The 21,997-nt window shown below is 38.1% G+C and overlaps 2 protein-coding genes across 3 annotated transcripts; both read right to left on the bottom strand.

Moving 5' to 3' along the window:
- Positions 1-492: 492 nt before the first annotated feature.
- Positions 493-21,550, bottom strand: LOC132863553 (hepatic and glial cell adhesion molecule). 2 transcript variants are annotated; one of them, XM_060896425.1, is made up of 7 exons: positions 21,467-21,550; positions 2,812-3,132; positions 2,440-2,706; positions 1,467-1,580; positions 946-978; positions 827-858; positions 493-725 (listed from the first exon to the last, which is right to left on the bottom strand). In XM_060896425.1, the coding sequence occupies exons 1-7, from the start codon at positions 21,516-21,518 to the stop codon at positions 558-560; spliced, it is 987 nt and encodes a 328-aa protein (XP_060752408.1). In that variant the 5' UTR covers positions 21,519-21,550; the 3' UTR covers positions 493-557. The 2 variants fall into 2 exon arrangements, with proteins under 2 accessions (XP_060752408.1, XP_060752407.1); XM_060896424.1 differs by lacking the exon at positions 21,467-21,550 and adding an exon at positions 3,299-3,520.
- Positions 3,727-9,107, bottom strand: LOC132863552 (intraflagellar transport protein 46 homolog). The gene is made up of 12 exons (XM_060896423.1): positions 8,990-9,107; positions 8,604-8,700; positions 8,449-8,525; positions 7,950-8,092; positions 5,813-5,887; positions 5,644-5,737; positions 5,353-5,481; positions 5,076-5,194; positions 4,784-4,850; positions 4,556-4,616; positions 4,387-4,472; positions 3,727-3,932 (listed from the first exon to the last, which is right to left on the bottom strand). The coding sequence occupies exons 1-12, from the start codon at positions 9,011-9,013 to the stop codon at positions 3,840-3,842; spliced, it is 1,065 nt and encodes a 354-aa protein (XP_060752406.1). The 5' UTR covers positions 9,014-9,107; the 3' UTR covers positions 3,727-3,839.
- Positions 21,551-21,997: the final 447 nt, after the last annotated feature.

Raw genomic sequence — 21,997 nt, 5'->3', positions numbered from 1 at the left:
TCATGAGGCACTTCCTTCTACCGGCTCCAGGGTAAAAACAGATGCCAAAAGCACATGACCAGGAAAAGTGTACTCCTGATATGATAGATGAGGCTGGCAAAGGAATAATAGGCTGTCCCATTGGGAGCACATGTGTAATGATAATAAACTGACAAAAGTGTCAAACAACCAAACAAAAGAAATTGTTCTTTTATGATTTTTACTTGCCCTGCGATGGGTTGGAACTCCGTCCAGGGTGTATCCTGCCTTGATGCCCAATGACGCCTGAGATAGGCACAGGCTCCCCGTGACCCGAGGTAGTTCGGATAAGCGGTAGAAGATGAATGAATGAATGAATGATTTTTACTTTTAAATACATTTGTCTTATGGTCATGTTACAAACCAGGGAAAGTAGTCAAACCTCTTCAAGCTACAAAATATTTATTGAATATATAATACAAAGAGAAAAAAAGATGAGTTACTAAGATGATACTACAGTCTATAGAAGGCCACTTAAGGTACAAAGAACTGAGCTCAACTTTATACACAGTCCAAAGCAACACGTTAATCCCTTTAGGTCATGTTTTCGGTAGCTTGCTGCTCGACAATTGTAAGGGATGAATTTTCTCCTGGACACCTGGGATGGTGGAGTAGATAAAGTCTTCATATTGATGGGAGTCTTTTGGCTTTATGAAGTCCTGGTTGACAACTAACAAAGGCTCCACAGCCGGAGTAACAGCTTCTTGCTAATGAATGTGCACAATACATGAATCAGTCAAAATTACTTCACATTTAGTTTACATGTAAAATTTTTGTCTCGGATTTCACAGTATTTTTATCCTTTTACCTGAAAAGATGTGGGCTCATGGTAAACAGGTTCTGTAAAAAGCAAAAGAGAATTAGATGACTTTTAAAAGGATCTGGCTAGAAGATACTTTATGTCTAAAATACTGGACATATTCCTACCTTCAGTTGAAGCATTTTTTATTTTTCTACGATCTAAAGTAAAACAAAAGGATCACCAGAAGAGATTAATCAGAATCAGATAATGTATTTGTTTAAAATCTGTTTAATAGGAATGACCTGCCTCTGATTCTCCTGTCAAGTAGATGTTTCATTTTATTCATTCATTCCATTAGTTTTAAGGTTTAACATACATGTGGTGATTTTTTTCATCCATGAACCAAACTCAGTGGAGTTAATAATAATAATAATAATAATAATAATAATAATAATAATAATAATAATAATAATAATAATGACAGCATTAAATGAGATTTACTAAAATAACCTGGTTCTAAATCACTTGATGATGTTTTTTCACCTCAAAACCATTAGTAATTTAATGGCTTTGGTAATGTGAGTATATTTGTTGTAAATCTTTTATATTTGTTTATATTTTGTATTTGTTAATAGAAGCAAGCTAATAAGAGTTTGGGTGATAACTAGAAAGTGTTTATGAAATGTTCATATAATGCCATATTTACCATAATATTTGCAGAGGAGAATTAAAGAGATGCTCAAAACTAGAAGACAGATGAGTGACAATCCAGCAGTGAACAGGATGTGTTTAGAAAAACTCTCCTGCAGACAAGCATTTTCTAGAATCAAAATATAAAAAAATAAATAAAGTCATATGGTAAGTACTACAACATTTTCTAGTTAAATTTATATTTTCTCTTTAGGTAGGAGTTAGTGGTATCAATGGAATGAGCAGATAATACAAAACCTGTATAAAACACTTAATGATAATTAAGAACTTACTACCACTAAAAATAATAATCATTATCACCACCATCATCAGCATCATCATCATCATCATAAATGACTAAATAATGTTATTGCTGTTAAGGACCCAGTTATGCAGATTAAGCCTGAGGCTTATTTTTATCATAGCTTGTTTTTGAATTAGCTCTTATTAGCTGTTACCTAAGTTATTATAACAAACTCACAATCAGTTCACATCACCAGTACTGTTAAAAAACAAATTACTCTTACTCATACAGATGTTTCATGTTGATCACAGTATACATATATACATATAGCACCTGGAATTCAGCTTTAGCACTTTATAACATTCATTCATTCATTCATTCATTTTCTACCGCTTATCCGAACTACCTCGGGTCACGGGGAGCCTGTGCCTATCTCAGGCGTCATCGGGCATCAAGGCAGGATACACCCTGGACAGAGTGCCAACCCATCGCAGGGCACACACACACTCTCAATCACTTTCAATTTTCCAGAGATGCCAATCAACCTACCATGCATGTCTTAGGACCGGGGGAGGAAACCGGAGTACCCGGAGGAAACCCCCGAGGCACGGGGAGAACATGCAAACTCCACACACACAAGGCCGAGGTGGGAATCGAACCCCCAACCCTGGAGGTGTGAGGCGAACGTGCTAACCACTAAGCCACCGTGCCCCCTCACTTTATAACAAATACACAAATATCTTACCGCTGACAATAACATGCGCTGCTGATGTTCTGTGTGTATTTGATACTTGGCAGGTGTAGTTGCCACAGTCTGATCTGGTCAGGTTGGACACCACCATGGTCTTGTTTTTCTTACTGAGGGAGAATCTCTGGTCATCGGGCAACGGAAGGCCATTTCTGAACCACTGCAGCTGCTTAAACTCCCCGCTGGTCTCACAATTCAGGGTCAGAAAGTCAGAGATAAAAGAGACATTGACTTTTGATACAGATAGAATCATTGGCTCCAAACCTATATGGGAAATATAAAAGTATATTTATATTGGATAAGTCAGCTGCCAAGAACTGTAATCATATAGGTACAGTAATAGCAGTACAGGTGAAATACGGTACTCACATGGCACAGACAATGTGATATTAAAAGATCGAATGGTGTGATTTTTAAAGATGGTTATCTCCTCATAATTGCCTTCATCTTTCTTTGTAATATTATCCAAAATAAGACTCATATTCTCTAAATTAAATGAAATATTTTGGCAGCGATAAAAGCATGTAGTATTTCCTGGCTTAATAACTATATATAGCAATTTCTTTGTTGAATTTACAGCATAGCTAGTCCATTCCACAGATTCCACATCTGGATTGTGTCCATAACGTCCTCGAAGCTCCACTCGCTCATGTAACACTCCAGTCACTGTCTCACCATCAACCCCCCTGCCTGCAAAACAATGTCAGTTGTAGCTCGATTTTCATGATCAAGTTCTGACAAAGCTTTAAATATTGGTATCGTGCTCATCTTTTAAATTTGTAGAAATGTTTTTAAAAGGTTAAATGTGACATGTTTTTTCAATTACTTTTGTATGAATATGATGTAGAAATCTTACCAACAAATGTCCAAAGAAGCATCATAATTAAAAAGTCACCTCCTGGCATTGTAAGTGTATTTCTAACTTTCAACTCTCGCTGTTTCAAATCCATTTCTCCCCTGAACACCAAGCGCTGTGCTAGGAATGAATGTTCTAGTGTCAACGCTACTTACTAGAGCAGCACTATGTACTGACGCTTATAACCACAGCCATTTCAAAAGTGAGATGATGTCAGCATCATGTGGTTTTACATCCAAGTCAAATCAGTTAAAAGAAGTGTGTCACTGTCTGAGGGGGAAAAATCTTTATTGCAAAATCACAGAATAAAGAAAATGTATATACAAATGCTATACATGCATTTGGTAAAAATGTAATAGATAGACATTTTCTTAATAAAAAAATTACAAACTTGAGAAGTACAGTACTGCTTACAGAAGTAAAGGAAAGAGTTGGGGCAGAGTGACTCATTAGCTCTTTCATAAAGTTTGTGAATTCATATACGCTGGTGTATGTGAGAGAGTAAGAGTTAGAGAGAGCGGATAAGAGACAGACAAAAAAATCACTCTAATGTGAGTGTCTCTGCTTCTGTAGTAGCAATATGTTGAGTTGACGACATGTTGGACTTGCGGCCCTCTGTCGAATTCTTAAAGTGCTAGAGACAAGATTGAGAAATAATCGGTCACGTAGTCTCATCAGCTGTGATGCAAAACTGGTGTTTCACACATACACGTCAAATTTTTCTATGACATTAAAGTGTTTGAAATTTCACAGGAAAGAAGAAGTTGATCAGATTTTTTTTTCTACAAACATTTCCTCTACAGTTGTTAGCTCTGAAGGCTATGTGTCACTGTTACTTAGAAAGTTGTTAAGCTACAGAATTTGTAGAAAGATAATATAATATTGTACTGAGGACTGTATTGTGATTGCAATCTGTGTTTAGGTAGACAACAAGAAGGAATTATACTAAAACCCACTTTAAATTGTAGTAACTCTTTCCCACACCACAGTAATAACAGATCTCACTGTAGACTAAACCTGATAGAAAAGGTCAGACACGTCAGACATTTCAGAGAGGAGCACAAGAAGGCCAAAGAATGAAAACAAACCTGGGAGTTTTTGAATTCAGTATAAAGTGTGAACAGGACGTGAAGAGACTGGATTCGGTTCTTGTACACTGGAATGTCCAAGATACCTATAGAAAGTCATCTATTAAAATTACATTACAATGTTGATCCTTAAAAAAATTTAAATAGAGACAAAAAGAGTTTAACTAACCGCAAATTATGTCAATGTACTCTGCCAGGTCACAATTAATATCTGCTGTGGGGAGGTTTACCTGTGAGAGAGAGAGAAAGCACAAAATAGCTGGGATTTATTCTACAGTATTTCGACTATTGTGAAATGGCAAGATTTGTAAGCAGATAGTCTTAGATCTTAAAATTCATGTAAACAGTATACATAGAATTAGGTTCTACACATGAATTAAATTGTTTTAAAACAAACCTTGCCCAAAAGCTCTTCAAACTCAGGTGGCCATTCCTGCATCAGGGTATCAATGTCTGGCATGGGTCTGAGGAAGACATGCAGGAAATCATTTAAGTCAAATCATTTTATTTATTTGTTTTCTATCTTGAGCTACACTTAGAAATCTGTATATGAAGCTGAACCAGTTTGTTGTGGTACAGTGTTTGTTTCAGCTTGTGTTTCAAGTATTCTGTGTAATGTATTTGAATGTTTATTATAATTTATAGTGTGTTTCTGCAAGTTGTAAATCACTGTGTGCTTGTGTTTGTACCTGGTGTAATGTACTGTAGCTGGTGGTTTGGAGCGATGTAGTTCACTGATGCTTTCTATCCAGTTATCTATAGCTTTTGGGTTCTTCTGTGGGTTCTCGATACTCTTCACTTTCACTTCCTATAAAATATATTTTTATTTTGTCTTTTGGCTGAGGGAAAGAATGAGGACTTACACTGCACAATGTACACTATACAGCACAAACTAGCTTCTGTAAATAATGCTTCTGAAACATTTTTAAATTCATGTCTGCACTGTATTTCAGATTGTGTCCTCACAGCAACATTGTGTTGTTTACTGTTCTCAGAAAGCCACAGGGAGAGCACAGTTGGGTCAGATTGCTTAGCACATGGTTCATCCAACACCAGCAAGCCCAGACCATCCACCTTCCCATCCGGACGAGGAACCTTACCACATAAACAAATACTTTTAACAGCAATCCACATACATTTCTTATTTAAATCCACAATATAACTATATACACACACTACACATATAAATTGGCATACAAACATATAATGTTTACATTATTTTAATTAGTAGTAGTAATAATTGTAGTATCCACTCACTTTGAGGAAAGCATCAATGTCACCTACAGCTGGAATGAAGTCAGGAATAAAAGGCTTCAGCTTATGGTCCAATTCAATGGTCTGTGGTGTGTATCTGAAAGAGATAGAAGAGACAATTACATATTCTGTGGATTATATCGTACTGTTCAGGAATGTTCACACAGCTTACCGTGTGATGTACTGGAAAAGTTCTTTGATATCTGATGTGACACGAAGATGGTCATAATCTGACGGATCATATGCCCTGTAGGGAGACAGATCCCACACAAACATATATAAAGATATACGTACATACATACATACAGTACATACATACATACAGTACATACATACATACTGTGTGTATTCCATTTTAAATTTCACATCTATTCACAATTAAGCCAACTGATTAATTTTGTCTGATAAATGTATGAACCCACTGCATACAAGGTCTATTGAAAACAGACTGTTCTACATCCTTTCTTAAGGAAGGGTCAGTTAAGTAGTTACTAATCATATGGTTTCTCTTTCTGAGGCATTGCACCGATAAGCCTTCAAATAAATTCATTCTCTTGCTAACAGTCTTAATGACAGTGAGTCAGAGCTGTTGGATTTCATCTCATTTATCTGTATTATTTATCATTTTTCGCTCAAATTGATGGGGCCCCGTGGCTTTCTAAAAGTCATCTCAGAAAACGGATATCAATAAACCTCTTTAAACATTCTTAAAGCCAATTGTTGATTTTGTCATGAAATCTGAGCTCTAATCTGAAGATAATCTTGCAAAACATCATAAATATCCTCACATTTTTCTCCCCAATGAGGTGAATTGGCCTTGCTATTCTACTTGATAGGCTAGAACATGTTGTTGGTGTTAAAGGGACAGCCCTCTCATGAATCGGGGATCATTTGACAGCTCAATATCAGTTTGTAGATCTTAATGGTGACCACTCTAAACAAACTAAGGTAATGTTCGGTGTTCCACAAGGCTCTATTATAGGCCCATTGCTTTTCTCCCTAAATATGCTACCTCTTAGTGCAATTATTTGTAAACATGATATTGGCTTTCACTGTTATGCTGATGACACGCAGCTATATGTTTCAGCTAAGTCACACTTAAAAAACAGACTTAAAAATAATGATCAGGACTGAGACAGTCCTGAAACACATTTGTTTAGTCTAACTTTTTATGAATAGCTTTTCTTAGGTAAAGAAGTAGATCTGGAGGGTTCATGGGCATAGAGTGTTTGGGGAACTGGGATGTCTGTATGCTGTCGGCTTATCACCCTCGCAAGTCGCTCAGGTTTGCAGACTGTGGAGAGGTGGGACGCTTTACATCCCAGGAAGCCCTCATGTCACGCCTTCTGGCTTTAGCCTTTTAGTTATGCTGTCATAGTTAGTCTTGCCGGAGTCCCTGTCTGCATAATTTACATTGTCCATAACCTGATCACAGTCATACCTAACAATTTCTCTCTCTCTGTCAAGCTATATATGCCACTCGCCAGCTCCCAGTGTTCCGAGTTCCTAGCCTGATCGTCACTTCTTACGGAGCTACTTCGTCAATCCTGATGTTCTATGGCTGGCTTGAGTCTCGTCACCCGGTGGTCACCTTGCCAGGGATTGATCTGCATGGTCAGCCAGTGTCTCATGGGATTGTTGTGAATGAAGCCGCCCGGAGACTGTCCTGCCTTCTTTTGAACCAATGTTGTGTCAGTCAGTGGTATGGTCTGATCTTTATCAGCAAGCAGGTCTGTGCTGAACTCAAGAGTTTACGCTGACCCATTAGTTCCTCAGGAGCTCTCGGTTGCACAATTATAAACTGTTGTAGAAAGGACATTATTTACATTTACACTATTTACTGTAGAGTGTCACCCAAACGAGGATGGGATGCCTTCTGAGTCTGATTCCTCTCAAGATTTCTCATATCATCTCAGGGAGGTTTTCCTTGCTGCCGTCGCCTCCAGCTTGCTCATTAGGGATAGGGATAGATATATAATATTTTACATTTTAAGTTAATATTTTTAAATAATTTCAAACTTTAATTTTATGTATTCGTTTATTTATTTTTATCTTTATTTCTTCTTCTTCTTCTTCTTATTATTATTATTATTATTATTTATTTATTTATTTATTTATTTATTTTTTCTCTCTTCTGTTTCCATACTTCTGTAAAGCACTTCTGTATAGCACTTCTTAAAAGCGCTATAAAATTAAACTGAATTGAATTGAAGCTTTTAGGCAAAAAAAAACAACAAAAAACTACGGATAAAACGACTGATGACGGGCAAGAGATTACTGAGTTATGATGTTTCCAAGCCTGTTCCTACCCTTCTAGAGTTGATCCTGGCTCCCCGTCATCTTCATCTGACTCAGTTTCATCAGAATCATCATCGTCGTCGTCATCCTCCTCCTCTTCATCATTATTTTCAGTCGTTTCGTGTGGACTAGCAGGTGGCCCTTTCTTTTTTGGCTGTAAAATTTCACCATAAATTCATAGTAAAGTTCATTTTATCAAGTAACACTCAGTGCTTCTTATCTAGGCATGATGTGCTAACAAGTCTTTGTACAAAAGGTTGATACTAGCCTAAAACTCTTTCATGCCATGAATGTGTGCAGTATTAAACGACAGGTCATGAGAATGTGAGAACATGAGAATCGAGAACACATAAGAAACTCATTTTCTTTAGTTTGCAGAGGGTTGCAAAGAGTTTGCTAGAGTACTAAAGTTATGTCGACATCAGATCAGTATCTAATGACAATTAAACTCTGAGGTTGGGATCTTCTTTTTGTAATTAATCTCCTGAAACATATAGCAGACTCGTTTACCTTGGTACCATCTTCAAACTCATCACTGCCACTATTGGCCATGCTTTTCAGCTGATGTCGGCTTGTGTTCCTAAAGACTGGAAGCACAACACTGTAATTTAGCAGTGATGGAAATGTATTACATGGTACAGCTGTAAGAGCCTCAGAAGACCTGCCTGCTTGCCGTGGAGTAGGTGTGTACAAACTGGACACCTCTTCTGAGTCGTTGAGGTCCAGGGTCTCGTCGTACGGCTGGTTGGTAATAAGCTGAGGCTAAAAACAAGTTTTTAAACGTCACACTGCAGTAAACATGTAAGACTCATACTTATTTACTGCTCTAGCGTTACGTCTCAGAGACAAACTAGCCAGCTATCACACTCGCTACTAACAGTTAGCCAACACTGATAGCTGGCTCGATAGCTAACTTAGTTATGTGCAAAATAAACTGTTAGTTGGTTGAAACGCTGTCAAATAAGATTCAAAATCAGATAGCAGCGTGGTTGTTCAGGTCAATGTAAAAAAAACAAAAAACAAAACTGATATGTATTTGCAGTAATGTTACCTTTTGTCGCTCAGACCTCTCCATGTAAGCTGTGTGATGTACCGTTACCAAGAGATACCAACCTCGCGATGTTTCTGCGAGACTTTGTACGAGGCGCAGTGTACTGTGGCTGCTTAGCATGAATTCCGACCGTTTTCAGTGTGAGTCGGTTCGGCTAATCGATTCTTTTGACTCCCAATTGACAATTCATGTTCGTTACAGATACATGACATTCTTTTACTCGTTCTCGTGTTATCAAGGTTTACAATGCAAAACAGATGGACCTACATGAGTGAACTTAAAACAAAGCAGAGTACAAACTACACATACTACGAACTACACTACCCACAATGCACTTCAATGTGCATTACAACACCCGTAGAAAGCATCTTTAGAAATGCGAGCCGACTCCAACCGTTCACTTAAAAGAGTCGGTCCAAATAGTCTACTCGTTTGAGAATGACACAATAATAAAGGCTGACTTCAAATCTCTATGCTGCAGAACTGGTGTATGCTAATTTTATGTAACCAGCAGTAAAGTACTATACTATTTTCTACCCAAATATAAGCTTTTATTTTGAAAGTCTTCTAGAAATAAAGACCATGTAAACTCCAGTTTTTCTACTGTGAGAAATAAATGCAGATTTCAACAATATGTTCTTTTATGCATTTTATTTAATGTCAAAAATATCAACTTGTATACATCAAGCTGAATGCATTTTGTAATTATGAGCATCTTCAAAATTCATACAGAAATCCTCTACAGTTGTCCACAACACATGCTTGAGTCTAATTAACTGGTGTAATTTTACACTATATATAAGTAATTGATGTAATTAATGATGTAATGATTTAAGTTTAGATATGAAGAGAATGTGCATCTTGGTTATATGTAAATCATTTCACTCTGATAATGTAGTATGTATATAATTTTTTCTTTACTTGAAGAGATGTGGGCTCACTGTAAAAGGTTCTGTGAAAAAAAACAAAGTGAGATAACTTTACAACAGGATAGATTATGTGTAAAAATAAATAATTAAATCCATAAATATCAAATAAATAATTAGATTTTCAACCAGAAAGAAGTGCCTCTGATAGGTGATATATACCTGATTGGGAAGCTGAGCATGCTGGGACTAAACACCTCCCTTTGCAACTGGATCCTGGACTTCCTGACTGGGAGACCTCAGTCAGTCTGGATCGGAAACAGCATCTTCAGCACCACAACACTGAACACTGGAGCTCCTCAAGGCTGCGTGCTCAGTCCACTGCTGTTCACTCTGCTGACTCATGACTGCGCAGCAATGCACAGATCGAACTATATCAACAAGTTCGCCGATGACACGACTGTCAGCATACAGAGAGGAGGTGCAGCATCTAACTACCTGATGTAGAACCAACAACCTGTCTCTCAATGTTGATAAAACTAAAGAGGTGGTTGTTGACTTCAGAAGAGCACAGAGCGACCACTCTCCACTGAACATCGGTAGAGATCATCAAGAGCACCAAATTTCTTGGTGTTCATCTAGAGGAGAACCTCACCTGGTTGCTCAACACCAAGAAAGCCCAGCAGCGTCTCTACTTCCTACGAAGGCTGAGAAAGGCACATCTCCCTCCCACCATCCTGACCATGTTCTGCAGAGGGACCATTGAGAGCATCCTGAGCAGCTGTATCACTGTCTGGTTTGGGAACTGCTCCATTTCGGATCGAGGACAGCTGAGAAGATCATTGGAGTCTCTCTTCCCTACATCATGGACATTTACACCACACACTGCACCCGCAAAGCCAACAGCATTGTGGATGACCCCACACACCCCTCACACTCTCTTCACCCTCCTGCCGTCTGGAAAAAGGTACCGAAAAAGGTATCCAGTTATCTAAAAAGGTACCGAAAAAGGTATCCAGTTATCTATAGCTTTTGGGTTCTTCTGTGGGTATTCGATACTCTTCACTTTCACTTCCTATAAAAGATATTTTTATTTTGTCTTTTGGCAGAGGGGAAGAATGAGGACTTACACTACTCAATGTACACTATACAGCACAAACTAGCTTCTGTAAATAATGCTTCTGTATATATGAAACAGTTTGAAATTCATGTCTGCACTGTATTTCAGATTGTGTCCTCACAGCAACATTGTGTTGTTTACTGTTCTCAGAAAGCCACAGGGAGAGCACAGTTGGGTCAGATTGCTTAGCACATGGTTCATCCAACACCAGCAAGCCCAGACCATCCACCTTCCCACACGGACGAGGAACCTTACCACATAAACAAATACTAACAGCAATCCACGTACATTTCTTCTTTAAATCCACAATGTAACTATATACACACACTATACATTGTGTGTATACATAATATACTATATAACTATACATAAATTGGCATACAAACATATAATGTTTACATTATTTTAATTAGTACTAGTAATAATTGTAGTAGGGGGGCACTGTGGCTTAGTGGTTAGCACGTTCACCTCACACCTCCAGGGTTGGGGGTTTGATTGCTGCTTCCGTCTTGTGTGTGTGGAGTTTGCATGTTCTCCCCGTACCTCGGGGGTTTCCTCCGGGTACTCCGGTTTTCTCCCCCGGTCCAAAGACATGCATGGTAGGTTGATTGGCATCTCTGGAAAATTGGCCGTAGTGTGTAATGAGGGTGTGTGTGTGCCCTGCGATGGGTTGGCACTCCGTCCAGGGTGTATCCTGCCTTGATGCCCGATGACGCATTCTTAAGGCTCCCCGTGACCCAAGGTAGTTCAGATAAGCGGTAGAAAATGAGTGAGTGAGTGAGTAATTGTAGTAGTCAGCTTCAGCTTATGGTCCAATTTAATGTTCTGTGGCGTATGTCTGAAAGAGATAGAAGAGGAAGAGACAATTATTATATATTTATTAATTTTTATGTTAGATTATAGGAAAAATGTCTGAACCTGTATTTCAATGTTTAAATAATGTTCCATCATTTCAGAACCACAGGGTCTGTGGTTTATATCGTACTGTTCAGGAACGTTCACACAGCTTACCATGTGATGTACTGGAAAAGTTCTTTGATATCTGATGTGACACGAAGATGGTCATAATCTGACGGATCATATGCCCTGTAGGGAGACAGATCCCACACAAACATATACTGTATAAAGATATACGTACATATATACTGTGTGTGTATTCCATTTTAAATTTCACATCCATTCACAATTAAGCCAACTGATTAACTTTGTCTGATAAATGTATGAACCCACTGCATACAAGGTCTATTGAAAACAGACTGTTCTACATCCTTTGTTAAGGAAGGGTCAGTTAAGCAGTTACTAATCATATGGTTTCTCTTTCTGAGGCATTGCACTGATACGCCCTCAAATAAATTCATTCTCTAGCTAACAGTCTTAATGACAGTGAGTCAGAGCTGTTGGATTTCATCTCATTTATCAGTATTATCTAGTATTATTTTTCGCTCAAATTGATGGGGCCCTGTGGCTTTCTAAAAGAAAGTCATCTCAGAAAACGAATGTCAATAAACCTCTGAATTTTTCAAAGCTTTAAACATTTTCAAAGCCAATCGTCGGTTTTGTCATGAAATCTGAACTTTAGCTCTAATCTGAAGATAATCTTGCAAAACATCATAAATGTCCTCACATTTTTCTCCTCAATGAGGTGAAACTCAGGGTTGTGTCTCTTTGCTAGTGTCTCTTTGCTAGTATTACTTGATCTTAGTGCAGTTTTTGATACCATTGACCATGCTATTCTACTTGATAGGCTAGAACATGTTGTTGATGTTAAAAGGACAGCCCTCTCATGGGTCGGGGCTTATTTGACAGATCGATATCAGTTCGTAGATCTTAATGGTGACCACTCTAAACAAACTAAGGTAATGTTCGGTGTTCCGCAAGCAAGGCTCTGTTATAGGCCCATTGCTTTTCTCCCGAAATTTGCTACCTCTTAGTGCAATTATTTGTAAACATGTTATTGGCTTTCACTGTTATGCTGATGACACGCAGCTATATGTTTCAGCTAAGTCAGATGTGAGTTGCCAGCTTAATAAGACTGATGATTGTGTGAAGGACATTAGACAGTGGATGCTCACTAACTTCCTCCTGCTTAACTCTGACAAGACAGAAGTGCTTTTCTAGGCCCACAGGCAGCCAGAAGTAAGCTTTCTGATTATAGAGTAACTTTGGATGGTCATTCTATTATATCATGTTCAGCAGTAAATGACCTTAGTGTGATTATTGATACCGGTCTCTCATTTGAAGCTCACATAAATAATACCACAATGGTACCACAATTCATCTCAGAAATATTGCCAAGATAAGAAATATGATGACATTACATGATGTAGAAATCCTAGTTCATGCATTTGTTACCTCTAGGTTGGATTATTGTAATGCTTTACTGTCTGGATGTACAGAAGGAGCATAAACAAGCTCCAGTTAGTCCAGAACGCAGCAGCTAGTGTCCTAACTAGAACTAGAGGGTATGAACATATCACCCCTATCTTATCCTCACTGCATTGGCTTCTAGTCAAGTTTCGCATTGTGATAAAATACTATTATTAACGTATAAAGCAAACAATGGTCTTGCACCTCAGTACCTGAGAGATCTTTTGGTTTTTTATGATCTGTCATGCTTACTTTGATAAAAAGGTGCAGGCTATTTGGTAGTACCTCAAGTATAAAAGGTTACAGCAGGGGGCAGAGCTTTTTCTCACAGAGCCCCACAGTTATGGAACAGACTTAAAAATAGTGTTCGGGACTGAGACACAGTCTCAGTATTTAAGTCCAGGCTTAAAAACACATTTGTTTAGTCTAACTTTTTATGAATAGCTTTTCTTAGGTAAAGAAGTAGATCTGGAGGGTTCATGGGCATAGAGTGTTTGGGGAACTGGGATGTCTGTATGCTGTCGGCTTATCACCCTCGCAAGTCGCTCAGGTTTGCAGACTGTGGAGTGGTGGGACGCTTTACATCCCAAGAAGCCTTCATGTCACGCCTTCTGGCTTTAGCCTTTTACTTATGCTGTCATAGCTAGTCTTGCCGGAGTCCCTGTCTCATTAATTTACATTGTCCATAACCTGATCACAGTCGTACTCAACAATTTCTCTCTCTCTGTCAAGCTATATATGCCACTCCCCAGCTCCCAGTGTTCCGAGTTCCTAGCCTGATCGTCACTTCTTACGGAGCTACTTCGTCAATCCTGATGTTCTATGGCTGGCTTGAGTCTCGTCACCCGGTGGTCACCTTGCCAGGGATTGATCTGCATGGTCAGCCAGTGTCTCATGGGATTGTTGTGAATGACGCCGTCCGGAGACTGTCATGCTTTCTTTTGAACCAATACTGTGTCAGTCAGCTGTATGGTCTGGTCTTTATCAGCAATCAGGTCTGTGCTGAACTCAAGAGTTTACGCTGACCCAATAGTTCCTCAGGAGCTCTCGGGTGCACAATTATAAACTGTTGTAGAAAGGACATTATTTACATTTACACTATTTACTGTAGAGTGTCACCCAAATGAGGATGGGTTGCATTCTGTGTCTGATTCCTCTCAAGATTTCTCATATCACCTCAGGGAGGTTTTCCTTGCCACCGTCGCCTCCAGCTTGCTCATTAGGGATAGGTATAGATATATATTATTTTAAATTTTAAGTTAATCTTTTTAAATTAATTTCAAACTTTAATTTTATGTATTTGTTTATTTATTTTTATCCTTATTTTTTATCCTTATTTTTCTTCTTCTTCTTCTTCTTCTTCTTCTTCTTATTATTATTATTATTATTATTATTATTATTATTATTATATATTTATTTCTTTTTCTCTCTATTCTGTTTCCATACTTCTGTAAAGCTGCTTTGAGACAACGGGAAATTGTTAAGTGCTATACAAATAAACTGAATTGAATTGAAGCTTTTAGGCAAAAAAAAAGTTCTTTTTATCAATTAACACTCAGTGCGTCTTATCTAAGCATGATGTGCTAACAAGTCTTTGTACAAAGGTTGATACTAGCCTAAACTCTTTCATGCCATGAATGTGTGCAGTATTAAACGACAGGTCAAACATGGGAATCGAGAACACTTAAGAAACTCATTTACTTTGCAGAGGGTTGCAAAGAGTTTGCTAGAGTACTAAAGTTATGTCAACATCAGATCAGTATCTAATGACAATTAAACTCTGATGTTGGGATCTTCTTTTTGTAATAAATCCCAAATCAGAAGCCATGGATGAACAAGGAGGTGCGCCTCCTGTCTCCTGGCCTACTGCCTTCAGATCAGGCGACGCACAGGCCTACAGCACATCCAGAGCTAACCTGAAGAGGGGCATCAAAGAGGCCAAGCACTGCTGCAAGCGGAAGATAGAGGAGCATTTTTCCAACTCTGACCCTCGACACACGTGGCAAGGCATCCAGGCCATCAATGACTACAAATCCTCCCACTCCACCCTGCTGCTACTGATGTCCTCTTCTTGAATGAGCTTAATGACTTTTATGCTCGCTTTGAGAGAGACAACAGAGAAACTGCCACCAAGCTCAAACCCTCAGATGACCACCCTCAAATCATACTCTCCTCCACTGATGTCTGCAACGCACTGAGCCGGATCAGTGCACACAAAGCCGCTGGACCAGACAACATCCCTGGACGCATACTCAGGGCATGTGCTGAGCAGCTTGCTGGGGTCTTTACGGACATCTTCAACCTGTCTCTTGGCCAAGCAGCTATTCCTACTTGCTTTAAATGCACTTCCATTGTGCCAGTGCCAAAACACTCCCACCCAACGTGCCCAAACGACTACCGCCCTGTAGCACTGACTCCCATTGTCATGAAGTGCTTTGATTGGCTGGTCCTGGCACACCTGAAGGACTCTCTGCAATCCACATTGGACTCTCACCAGTTTGCCTACTGCAGCAATAGGAGCACAGAAGATGCAGTTTCCATGGCACTGCACTCTGTGCTCACACACATGGACAACAAGAACACTTATGCACATATGCTGTTTGTTGACTTCAGCTCTGCATTCAACACCATCAAAGTTAGCCAAATAGCAGATCTGGGCATTAAAACCACTACTTGCAACTGGATTATGGACATTCTGACCAACAGACCCCAGCAGGTTCGATCAGGCTCCATCTGCTCCAACACCATTACACTCAACACTGGTGTACCACAGGGCTGTGTGCTGAGCCCCTTCCTCTACTCCCTCTTCACCTCCGACTGCAGGCCTGTGTATGGATCTAACTCCATCATCAAGTTTGCAGATGACACTACAGTGATCGGTCTCATCACCAACAATGATGAGACTGCCTACAGGGAGGAGATCCAGCACCTAGCCACATGGTGCAATAACAATAACTTGCTCCTTAACACAAAGGAGCTCATTGTGGACTTCAGGAAAGAGACAGGAGGCACACATGACAACATCCACATCAATGGGATGGCTGTTGAGTTCGTTTCCAGTTTCAAGTTCCTGGGGATCCACATCTCGGCGGACCTGTCCTGGACTACCAACACCTCCAGCCTGGTCAAGAAGGCTCACCAGCGCCTCTTTTTCCTGAGAACACTAAAGAAAAATCAGCTTTCCATGGATATCCTGGTGAACTTCTACCGCTGCGGCAATAGAAAGCATCCTGACCAGCTGTGTTACAGTCTGGTCTGGGAGCTGCTCTGTTGCAGAGCACAGGGCATTGCAGAGGGTGGTGAAAACTGCCCAGCCAGCGCATCACAGGGACTCCACTTCCAGGCATGGAGGACATCCAGAAGAAATGCTGTCTGCGTCGAGCTCGCAGCATTCTTAAGGACTCCTCTCATCCCACCCATATACTGTTTTCTCTTCTGCCCCCCGGCAGGCGTTTCAGGTGCCTCTGGACCAAGACCAAAGAACAGCTTTTTTCCTAGAGCTGTCTCTTTATTGAACTCTGCCCCTCGCTGAGCCTACTGTCCAACATACACTATTACACTGGTACATTTGCCCATTTCTCACCCCACAATTCGTTATTGCACTAATGGACTGTTTACACAAAACTATGCTCATTTGCACACTTGCTCCTTTTTTTGCATTGCTGCTCACCATTGCCTTACCATTGTACATATCCTCCTGTATATTTTTGTTTTTGTTTATAGTAATAACAATATATTTTGTTTATAGCACATACCGTTCTGTTAATTTCAGTTTATAGTAATAACCATCTGTATATTTGTTCATAGTACATATATATTCATCTGTATATTATATTCATAGTACATATATATTTATCTGTATATTATATTCATAGTACATATATTTATCTGTATATTATATTCATAGTACATACACATCTGTAAATTACTGTTTATAGGTTTAGCCATATATTTTGTTACAGCACATATCCCTCTGTAAATTTCAGTAAATCTGTATAGTATGTTCATAGTACACACACATGTAAATTACTTCCATATTTCCACCTTATTTAACTTATTTAACTGTTGTAAACACTGTATATCCTGCACTTGCTGCTATTGCACTCTTAGACTTAATCTGCATTCCGTTGCCTTGTACTTGTACATGTGTAATGACAACAGTGTTGTATAAAGTACTAGAAAGCAATACTTGAGTAAAAGTATCGTACTAGAAAAAGACTTTGGTAGAAGTGAAAGTTACCTTTTAGAATATTACTCAAGTAAAAGTCTTAAAGTATCTGATATATACTGTACTTAAGTGTCAAAAGTAATTTTCTGATATTTAATGTACTTAAGTATTTGAAGTAAAAGTAAAAAGTAAAATTTCAGTGATTTTCACTAGGCATAAGATCAGGGGTGGTTCTAGGATTTCATCTTTAGGGGGTTTAGCCCTCAGTGAGAATTTAAAACAAGAAGAGTTTTATATTATATATTATATGACTACATAGTAAGCCAAAAGTTATGCTATTATTTAATGACAAAAGTGGACACCAAAATTTTATGCATGATGTAATGATGCCAGTCTTGAATAAAATCAGTTCATGTATGTTTGCATTCTCTACAAACAGTGTGTCCAATGAATGCAGTCACTAATAAAAAAAAATATTCACAAGACAAAGACCAAATCAATAAATGTTATTTTTATTTAGTATTGAATGGAATGTTTGCGCTATCAACTCTGGTAATAAGAATAGTGAAATTTCACTGCTTTTGGTTGCCGTCTTTTAACGTTATATATAAATGCCTCCAGCTCTGACTGCGCGTGCACGCTGCGCGTTCCTGTGCTTCTCCGTAGAGCGTGCGGAGCGTAATGCAATCTAGGACATACAGCAGTAAGAGCCTCAGAAGACCTGCCTGCTTGCCGTGGAGTAGGTGTGTACAAACTGGACACCTCTTCTGAGTCGTTGAGGTCCAGGGTCTCGTCGTACGGCTGGTTGGTAATAAGCTGAGGCTAAAAACAAGTTTTTAAACGTCACACTGCAGTAAACATGTAAGACTCATACTTATTTACTGCTCTAGCGTTACGTCTCAGAGACAAACTAGCCAGCTAACACACTCGCTACTAACAGTTAGCCAACACTGATAGCTGGATCGATAGCTAACTTAGTTATGTGCAAAATAAACTGTTAGTTGGTTGAAACGCTGTCAAATAAGATTCAAAATCAGACAGCAGCGTGGTTGTTCAGGTCAATGTAAAAAAACAAAAAAAAACTGATATGTATTTGCAGTAATGTTACCTTTTGTCGCTCAGACCTCTCCATGTAAGCTGTGTGATGTACCGTTACCAAGGGACACCAACCTCGCGATGTTTCTGCGAGACTTTGTACGAGGCGCAGTGTACTGTGGCTGCTTAGCATGAATTCCGACCGTTTTCAGTGTGAGTCGGTTCGGCTAATCGATTCTTTTGACTCCCAATTGACAATTCATGTTCGTTATAGATACATGACATTCTTTTACTCGTTCTCGTGTTATCAAGGTTTACAATGTAAAACAGGTGGACCTACATGAGTGAACTTAAAACAAAGCAGAGTACAAACTACACATACTACGAACTACACTACCCACAATGCACTTCAATGTGGACTACACCCGTAGATAGCGATTTAAACGGCAACTCATATTTCCTTTCTCCCGCGACAAGCTAAATAGTGTATTTTTATATAATCGTGGCTGTGTTCACGTTTCAAATGAGATTTTAAAAAAGAATACTGCTAAACTTTTACCCATTATCACACAATACTCCGAAAACATGAACGCATCTCTAGAAATGCGAGCCGACTCCCAACGTTCACTTAAAAGAGTCGGTCCAAATAGTCTACTCGTTTGAGAATGACACAATAATAAAGACTGACTTCAAATCTCTATGCTGCAGAACTGGTGTATGCTAATTTGATGTAACCAGCAGTAAAGTACTATACTATTTTCTACCCAAATACAAGCTTTTATTTAGAAAGATGCATTATGTCTTCTAGAAATAAAGACCATGTAAACTCCAGTTTGTATACTGTGAGAAATAAATGCAGATTTCAACAATGTGTTCTTTTATGCATTTTATTTAATGTGAAAAATATCCTCAAGCTGAATGCATTTTGTAATTATGAGCATCTTCAAAATTCATACAGAAATCCTCTACAGGTTTCCACAACACATGCTTGAGTCTAATTAACTGGTGTAATTTTACACTATATATAAGTAATTGATGTAATTAATGATGTAATGATTTAAGTTTAGATAGGAAGAGAATGTGCATCTTGGTTATATGTAAATCATTTCACTCTGATAATGTAGTATGTATATATTTTTTTTTTTACTTGAAGAGATGTGGGCTCGCTGTAAACAGGTTCTGTGAAAAAAACAAAGTGAGATAACTTTAAAAAGAGGCTGGGTACAACAGGATAGATTATGTGTAAAAATAAATAAATAAGTCCATAAATATCAAATAAATAATTAGATCTTCAACCAGAAAGAAGTTTCATTGATTCTCCTGACAGGTAGGTGATTATTCAGTGATTCCATTAATTATAAGCTTTACATTCATATGTTTGTGAATATTTACCATCCATCAACTAAAATCAGTTAAGTTAATCGGCTATAATAATACATTGACAGTGTTAAATTGCTCATTAAATGAGATTGTAGACCTCTTATTGACCTGGTTTTAAACCACCTGCTGTGTTTTAATGCAAAGGATGAAAATATATGACTTTAACCGCAAAAAAAAAAAAAAAAACGTGTTGTATCATTAAATTATAAAACAAATGGTAATTTGATCAGTGTTAATATTCTTTGTTACTATAATGACTGGCATATTTACCATAATATTTGCTCACACAGATTAAACTTCTTCACAAAACCAGGAAACTGGTTCACAAGCATCACCTAGAATCAAATTGTTAATAAATAAATTAAGTCAAAACATGATATTTATAACAACATGGTGTTTTTCAAACTATTTACCAGGTTAATGATTTGATGTTAATTACATCAATCTAACCAGTGGTTGTTTACAAACAAAATAAGCAGACAAAATATATATTAAGAATTTAATACAACAACAACAATATCATTATTATTGTTGTTTTAACCCCCAGTTATGCAGATTTAGCCAGGGGTAGGATTATTTGTATATTTAAAGAAATGTCCCTAAAAGCTATCCCTTAGTCCTTTAAATTGTTTTTAATTTATTCAATTAAGTTTTAGTTAAAAACACCAGGAATGAATTCAGCTTTGGCACTTTATAACAAATACACAAATATCTTACCGCTGACAATAACATGCGCTGCTGATGTTCTGTGTGTATTTGATACTTGGCAGGTGTAGTTGCCACAGTCTGATCTGGTCAGGTTGGACACCACCATGGTCTTGTTGTTATCACTGAGGGAGAATCTCTGGTCATCGGGCAACGGAAGGCCATTTCTGAACCACTGCAGCTGCTTAAACTCCCCGCTGGTCTCACAATTCAGGGTCAGAAAGTCAGAGGAAGAAAAGCCATTGATTTTTGATACAGCTAGAATCATTGGCTCCAAACCTATATGGGAAATATAAAAGTATATTTATAATGGATAAGTCAGCTGCCAAGAACTGTAATCATATAGGTACAGTAATAGCAGTACAGGTAAAATACGGTACTCACATGGCACAGATAATGTGATATTAAAAGATCGAACGGTCTGATTTTTAAAGATGGTTATCTCCTCATAATTGCCTTCATCTTTCTTTGTGATATGATCCAAAATAAGACTCATATTCTCTAAATTAAATGAAATATTTTGGCAGCGATAAAAGCATGTAGTATTTCCTGGCTTAATAACTATATATAGCAATTTCTTTGTTGAATTTACAGCATAGCTAGTCCATTCCACAGATTCCACATTTGGATTGTGTCCATAACGTCCTCGAAGCTCCACTCGCTCATGTAACACTCCATTCACTGTCTCACCATCAACTCCCCTGCCTGCAAAAAAGGTTTTGAATGCTGGTAGCATGTGTTAATCTTTTAACCTTGTTTTCTTTAAAGGTTAAATATGACAGATATTAACTTTTATTTTTGTTTAAGTGATGAAGAAATTAAAAAAAAAGTTTTACCAACAAATGTCAGAAGAAGAAATATCTCAATAATAAGGTCAACTCCTGGCATTGTAAATATATCACTAAACACTCTGGTAAGAATGAAACATCTGAAACAAAGGTGAAAGATTTGATATATGCACTGCTACTGCACTACTGACGTTTATGAGCACAGTCCTTTCGAAACTGCACTGATGTCAACATCATGTGGTTTCACACAGACAGATACTAAGAAAAAAAGTGCAAGACTGTGTCTGAAAGAAAAATTTCTTTAATTTTATGTTTAGATATCACATATGCTGTTGGTAGTGGAATACAACAAAATATAAAAATCCAACAAAATAACATGACTAACTAGATCCCAATTTCATCTTGAAAAATTTTTAATTGTTTAAATGTGCAGTAAAGGTTCTGTGATGTGTGTAAGAACTTATAAACAAAAAGGAGTTACCAATCTTAAATATAGTGGCCTTTTCTCACACCACAGTTCTAACAGATTTGTTACTGGACACTAAACCATTGCATACATCCATTGTTTCATAGGTTGTT

The sequence above is a fragment of the Tachysurus vachellii genome, chromosome 20 (assembly GCF_030014155.1).
Source record: "Tachysurus vachellii isolate PV-2020 chromosome 20, HZAU_Pvac_v1, whole genome shotgun sequence".
Classification (NCBI taxonomy): Eukaryota; Metazoa; Chordata; class Actinopteri; order Siluriformes; family Bagridae; genus Tachysurus; species Tachysurus vachellii.
The sequence above is the reverse complement of the archived record's forward strand: the minus strand, read 5'-3'. Positions and strand labels throughout refer to the sequence as shown.

Bases quoted from the DNA above. Each gene is read 5' to 3' on its own strand.
- LOC132863552 (XM_060896423.1), bottom strand. From the start codon at position 9,013: ATGGAGAGGTCTGAGCGACAAAAG. The intron at 8,701-8,989 runs GTAACATTACTG...ACTTGTTTTTAG, and splicing joins AGAGGTCTGAGCGACAAAAG to CCTCAGCTTATTACCAACCA. The intron at 5,738-5,812 runs GTAAGCTGTGTG...TATCTCTTTCAG, and splicing joins CTTTTCCAGTACATCACACG to ATACACACCACAGACCATTG.
- LOC132863553 (XM_060896424.1), bottom strand. From the start codon at position 3,392: ATGGATTTGAAACAGCGAGAGTTGAAAGTTAGAAATACACTTACAATG. The intron at 2,707-2,811 runs GTGAGTACCGTA...TTTCCCATATAG, and splicing joins TATCACATTGTCTGTGCCAT to GTTTGGAGCCAATGATTCTA. The intron at 859-945 runs GTAGGAATATGT...TGCTTTTTACAG, and splicing joins AAAAAATGCTTCAACTGAAG to AACCTGTTTACCATGAGCCC.